Here is a 6,632-nt window from a genome sequence, read left to right on the forward strand (position 1 = left end):
GGCTCTGGGTAGGCCGGGCCTGTCAGACTGAGCGCGTGCCTAGGGAACTTCCCCTTCTGTTCTAGGCTCGTCCTTTGTCTTCTTTGAGTCGGGCCCCGACGAGCCCGAGGGAGGGAACTTGGTCATGGATTCACGTCCTCGGGGTATCGAGGCATTCTTTCGAAGTGGCTCGATAGCGAGAAATAGAGTCTTCTGATTTCGCAGCATACAATGTGTACTTCCTTGAGATCCTTGAGATCTATCTGAACTCTGGCATGTCAGAGTTGGCCTTTCCACACTGCGCCTAAGTCAGTTATTGTTTGAGAAAAGGTCTAGGTGTGAGCACTGCCCGGGATCCTTGAGGTCCTTAGGAAACTCTGACACACCTAGACATGAAATTGGCCATGGAACTTTGGGCGTTTGAGGCTTTTGGAGGCTTGGAAGTCATTTGGGCCTACTGCAGGCTCCCTATAGACTAACTTTTGTTCCATTTATGTAAATTTTTCATTTAATTGGTCTGTAATAATTATTGTAAGCAAATAGTGGGGTGATTAGTGAAAAGGAGAGCGTAGTTATATATATACATATATACATACATACATACATACATACATACATACATACATACATACATACATACATACATACATACATACATACATACATACATACATACATACATACATACATACATACATACATACATACATACATACATACATACATACATACATACATACATACATACATACATGCTTATAGGGTCCATGTTGATTCAAATGTGTTTGTTATGTTTGCTTTCTTCCACACAATTAGAAACTATGTCTATAGGATCTAAATGGCTTTAATAATAGAGATCATGCCTATAGGGTTAAAATCAGCTTTATAATTAGATATCATGCCTATAGAGTGTATAGTAATTGAAGTTTTGTTTTCATTACAACATGTATTCAAATTTGTCTCCTTAGAAATCATGCCTATAAGTTCAAAAGTCAGCTTTTAATAATTAGATACGATGCCTATAGGAATTAAAATCAGCTCTAATAGAAATCATGCCTATAGAACTTAAAACCAGTTTAGTTAAATAAATCAGTTCAAATTCATGTTTATATATTCTAAATTGGCTTAATTAATTAATTTGTCCGTTTCTTTAATAAGTTTTCAACACCGCCTTAAAATTAATACCGCTAGAAAACATGCTTATAGGATTTCAAATTATCCGTTTTAAAAATTGTTCATTGTTTTACTGCATTCCTAATCAATATAGACATCATGCTCTTAGGACATCACTATTATGCGCTTAGGCAAGCCTATAGGGCAATTAAAAATCTTTCAACTATAAAACTGCACTTTGTTATTTGAGACTGCTCACATTCAACAGGTCTAAAATCAGTAGACAAGCTGAATAGGTCTTTGACACTTTGGTTCTAATTCAGTAATGTATAATCTCTGCTCACCTAGATATCATGTTCTAGGATTTTCTTTTTAAATACTTGAAACTGTTGTTTGAGACGTGCACTTATTTGTTCTGCTTGTGTAGGTAAAAAGTGAGCCTGTAATTGTTCTCTTTAAATGCAGTCCTAACTGTTTTGATTGGAGCTTAGACTTTTCTCCTTTAAATACCTTAAGATGGTCTAGAACTACCTAAATTAGAGGTCCTAAATACCTCCAGGGCCACGAGGAAGGGACGGGTAGTGCACGCATAGGGTATCTTTCAAGGTTGCTAGAACGCTTTAGGCTATGACCAAGGGGAGGGAATTGGGTAGTAAGGATATGATGACTACGTGCTAATGTCACGTGTAGCACCTCATTGAGGAGTGATTACCGGGCATTGTCTGGGGTGATCCTGTAGGCTAACCAACCTAGGACCCCTCTTCCCAATTGTCATTGCTCAAATAAAGTTTACTTTCCTTTATATATGTGTCACTTGTTCAAGTCTCTTTCCTTTGTTTCATTACTTAACTCATACATGTGATGAAAAATGTCAAAACATGCCTTTCTTTGCAAGTATGTGTTTAAACTATTTATTTGTTAAAAGGACTAATTCACATAAGTATAAGTTCGGTCGGGACCCACCATTGTGGACCAAGAGGGGTGCCTAACACCTTCCCCTCGAGGTTATTTCGAGCCCTTACCCTAAATCTATAGTAATGCAAATTAGTCTAAGAGTTAATCACTCTAGGTACCCTAACGCACCATAATCCGTTAGGTGACGACTCTTCAAATACCCAATTCGCAAAAGGAAACGAGTTATTACCCCCATGAACGTCAGAACCCGGACATTTCTCCGAGGAGGAAAAAAGAGGGCGCGACAGGGCTTTGGCTCCTGCTAAGCTACGACTGATGTACATGTCTTCACCATATGTGAGAGAATAGAATAGTAAAGATTCAAACTTTAGGATAATTCAAAATTGCATAATAGAGAATGAAAAAAAGTGAAGTTCTTTAAATGTCTCATAGCCTCTCGAGGATAAGTATAAACATCTCCATACCAATCTGCAAGACTTTACTAGACATGCTCATGACTCATGAGATCTATACAACCTAGGCTCTAATACCAAGTTATCACGAACCAAAATCTCGGCAACGATTGTGATGGCACCTAACACGCTGGCGACATGAAACAATCACACTACTAATAGAAGTAATGAAGCATTTTATCAAGTCTAAATGAGATTTATAGCATAAGCAACCATACAAATATGAAAAATAGTAATACAACTCCTAGAAACTGGTGTCAATGAGTACATGAGGTCTAAGAGTATTGAAATATAATGGTCTAAAATAAGTACATCATTGTATGAAATAAGTAACAGTTTTAATGCATTAACGTGACTTCGAGGCCTATGAATGGATAAGCTGCACTACCTTGAGTCTTTCTTGGTACAATTACAAATCTTCTCTTCAGCTCTACTGGTAGCAACAACTAGATCTACACAGAATGTTCCAAAATGTAGTATGAAAACTACAACAACATACCCAGTATAATCCCACATAGTGGGGTCTAGGGAGGGTAGTGTGTACATAGACCTTACCCTTACATTTTTGGAGGATAGAGTTGCTGTTTCCAATAGACCTTTGGCTTGTAGTATGAAAACAACTAACCCAATATTCTCAATAAGTATCAAGACTAACCTCAGTAAAGTTGTGGCAAGATTGGTCAACTGATACTTACTATTATAAAGCTCATTTGATGAGATGAGTGTTTTTTTTACAAGAGTTTGATATTGACATCCAAGACAAGAAGGGAAGTGAAAATCAAGTGACAGGCCATTTGTCTCATTTGGAGGAGGATGGGAGGCCACATGATGACCTTGAAATCAATGACTCTTTCCTCGATGAGCAACTCTTGGCACTTTCAATGAAAGAGGTACCATGGTTCGTGGATTTGGCAAATTGTCTTGTGAGTGATATCATTCTGGAAGAGTTCACTTCAAACCAAAGGAAGACGATCAAAGAGGATTTGTCACGCCAACTATTGGGATGAACCGTGCCTTTTCGGATTTACACGGATAGAGTAATTAAAAGATGTGTGACGGAGGAGGAACAGAGTGAGATTCTTGGATGTGGAGCAAGAACGACAGATAAAGTCCTAAGTTATGGTTTCTATTAGCCTACTCTTTATAAAGATGCAAATGAGTTGGTGAGAAGATGTGACAAATGTCAACGGGCCGAGGGAATTTCAAAGAAACATGAGATGTCCCTTACAACCATCTTGGAGATTGATATCTTTGATTTTTAGGGCATTGACTTCATGTGACCTTTTATGAGTTTTTGTGGAAACATCTACATTTTTGTAGCGTTGTATTATGGATGATGCTAGAAGTGTGGTGGCTTTCTTTAATAGGAAAATTTTCACAAGGTTTCGGACTCCGCAGGCAATCATAAGTGATGTAGGGTCACATTTTTGGCACAAGGCTTTTGACACTTTGCTTGGAAAGTATAGTGTCACTCACAAAGTGATAACTCCCTATCATCCACAACCAAGTGGTCAAGTGGAAGTTTCCAACCATTAGATAAAGAGTATTTTGTCCAAGATGGTGAATGCAAATCAGATGGATTGGTCTAAGAAACTTGATGATGCTCTACGGGCATATAGAATGGCTTACAAAACACCCATCAGAATGTCTCCTTACCCGTTGGTGTTTGGATACACTTTTCATTTTCTGGTGGAATTAGAGTACAAGGCAATGTGGGCCTTGAAGAAACTAAATCTTGATTGGAATGGGGCCGCTAACTTACAGGTTACACCCATTTGTATGAATTGGATGTATTCCGATACCATGCATATGAGAGTTCGTCCTTGTACAAATAAAAGATGAAGTATATTTAGAATAAGGAGTTCAAGGCCGGTGATCTAGAGTTGTTGTTCAACTTAAGGTTGAGAATGTTTCCCGGGAAGCTCCAGTCAAAGCGAAGTGATCCGTTTGAAATTGTTGGTGTGACACCATTTGGTGCATTGGACTTGAAGAACAAGAACAATGAAATATTTTGAATCAATGGCCACTGAGTGAAGCACTACATAGGAAAAGTTGGTGAAATCCACGTGGTGGTTGTGCTTTACTTCAATTGAGGATGCTATGACATTGCATTCTGCCATGATGTTAAATAAGGCGCTTCTTAAGAGGCAACCCAAGTTCTTTTACTTTTTCATTTTTAGTTAGATGTTGTGTCTTGTTTTTAACTAAATTTGATGTGTGCTGCAGTTAATAGTGTTAAGTCTTGAGATGATGGCTGAAGATGTGCCCCGTATGGGAAACTGCAGACCACACTTTTATTTGTGCGGCAATAGAAGAGGAGATGCGGACTACAGAAAATTGCTCACAATCATAGATTTTACATGCGGACCGCATTTTCAATAAGCTGATCAGTTGCTAAATTGAAGGTCCTCTGAACTTTTCTCTTAACAATACAGAGCTAACTTTGCAAACTATCACAAATTTTGCGATTGTTGATCGGGTCCCACCCTACACCACGCAGAGTGGCGAGAGCGGTCGAAGCAACTTTTACCCGAGAAGGTCGGGATTGAATCCACAGGGAGCTAAAACAATGTTTGGAGTTGGATTTCTATCTAATCTAGCAGTTCGTAGTGCTCTTGATTACACTTCCAATCATATTTATTTGTTTGTTACTTCTAATTTTGTGCTAATGATATGCGAAATTAAGCTAAGTATGAATGGTTGCAAGGTTTTCTAAATGGTTAAATGGTTAAAGAGACACTAGGGAAGTGACTTTCCCCTAGGTGAATACTTGACGGGTTCTAAAGCCTAAAGCAAAGTTATTATGTTTGGGATCGCGATATAGACAATTCACGACACTACTCACTCTATACCTCTCGGTAGCTTGAAAGACTTTGCCCTAATTGACCTTCTCAAGACCAATTGGGTGTCAAAATTGTGCAAGCAATATAGACTCAAGTCAGGTATTACTATCTCTAGGTTTAACCCTTTAATTGGGGTATTCAATCTATTGAATTCTCCCCAATTCCTTATTGGCCGGATTTTCCTAGACTCAAACTATCTTTATCAAGAAGAGCCCAAGTAAAAAAGGCACAAATTAGTGTTTGCAACCACTAATTCAACATGGAAAACACAAATTAGGCCAAATATCAACCACCCATAAACATCTAAGCCTTAAAATAGAAGAACCATTAAATACCCACACTAGGGTTGAGCCACAACCCTAGCTAATGGGTCTAGCTACTCATAATAATGGGAAAAAATCAGATATTTAGATGAAGAACAACCTATAAAATATAATTACAAGCTAAGATTTGAAAATTCAATGTTAAACTAGCTACACAATAGGTCAAAATAGCTAAAAAAAACGTTCACGTGCTCAGCTACAGATAAGATACCATAAAAATCTAAAAAAGAAATTTTTATACAAGATCGAATTTTTTGGACAAAAATAACCCTGACGGAGGTACCACGGACCGCAGAAAATGCATCGCGGCCACGGTGAGGCTTTTGGCTTCACATCTAAGTCTCTGAATCTGGCCACCGCGGACCGCAACAAATGGACCGCGGTGTCTTGAATCTCCCAAACTTCACATTCTTTGAATCCCTTCTCCGTGGACCGCAACAAATGGAATGCGGCCGCGATGAGGCTACCGCGACCGCGAAGAATCAACCGCGGACTGCATTGCTTGAACTTCCAAAATAACATCCTCTCTGCTCTTTTCCATTGCGGACCACAACAAATGCACTGCGGTCGCGGTGGGTCTATTGCTGCTGTGGTAGATTTACTGCTGTAGTGGTGCTTTGACTTGTTCTTGGCACTTGAGCAGGTTTCACTCCTTTTTGAGTTGGTTTTGACTTCATTGTCACTTTTTTACCAAACACTGCAAACAAGCACAACATGTAAGCTTTCAGGATTACTTATATACATTTTTAGTCCAAAACTCAAACAAAAAGGAGTATAAAATATATTAGAATTCCTAGTTATCAACTCCCCCAAACTTAAGCTCTTGCTTGTCCTCAAGCGAACAAAGTATGTCCCACCTCCTTAAGAATAAAACTAAGAAAATTCAGCTGACCTAAAGTGACCTCATCTAGCATCAATTGGGACTAACAATTGCCCTCAATTCAAATGAATCATTAACAATATTCAACCTTTTAAGTTCCATGGTTTTAGTGAGACACAAAAGCATC

General features: G+C 38.6%; 1 protein-coding gene across 1 annotated transcript; it reads left to right on the plus strand.

Moving 5' to 3' along the window:
- Positions 1-4,016: 4,016 nt before the first annotated feature.
- On the plus strand, positions 4,017-4,474 carry LOC142165855 (uncharacterized). The gene is made up of 2 exons (XM_075224235.1): positions 4,017-4,223; positions 4,313-4,474. Exons 1-2 carry the CDS (start codon positions 4,017-4,019, stop codon positions 4,472-4,474), a joined length of 369 nt encoding a protein of 122 aa, XP_075080336.1.
- Positions 4,475-6,632: the final 2,158 nt, after the last annotated feature.

Source organism: Nicotiana tabacum, chromosome 11 (assembly GCF_000715075.1).
Source record: "Nicotiana tabacum cultivar K326 chromosome 11, ASM71507v2, whole genome shotgun sequence".
Lineage (NCBI taxonomy): Eukaryota > Viridiplantae > Streptophyta > Magnoliopsida > Solanales > Solanaceae > Nicotiana > Nicotiana tabacum.

Bases quoted from the DNA above. Each gene is read 5' to 3' on its own strand.
- LOC142165855 (XM_075224235.1), top strand. From the start codon at position 4,017: ATGGTGAATGCAAATCAGATGGATTGGTCTAAGAAACTTGATGATGCT. The intron at 4,224-4,312 runs GTTACACCCATT...AAGTATATTTAG, and splicing joins ATGGGGCCGCTAACTTACAG to AATAAGGAGTTCAAGGCCGG.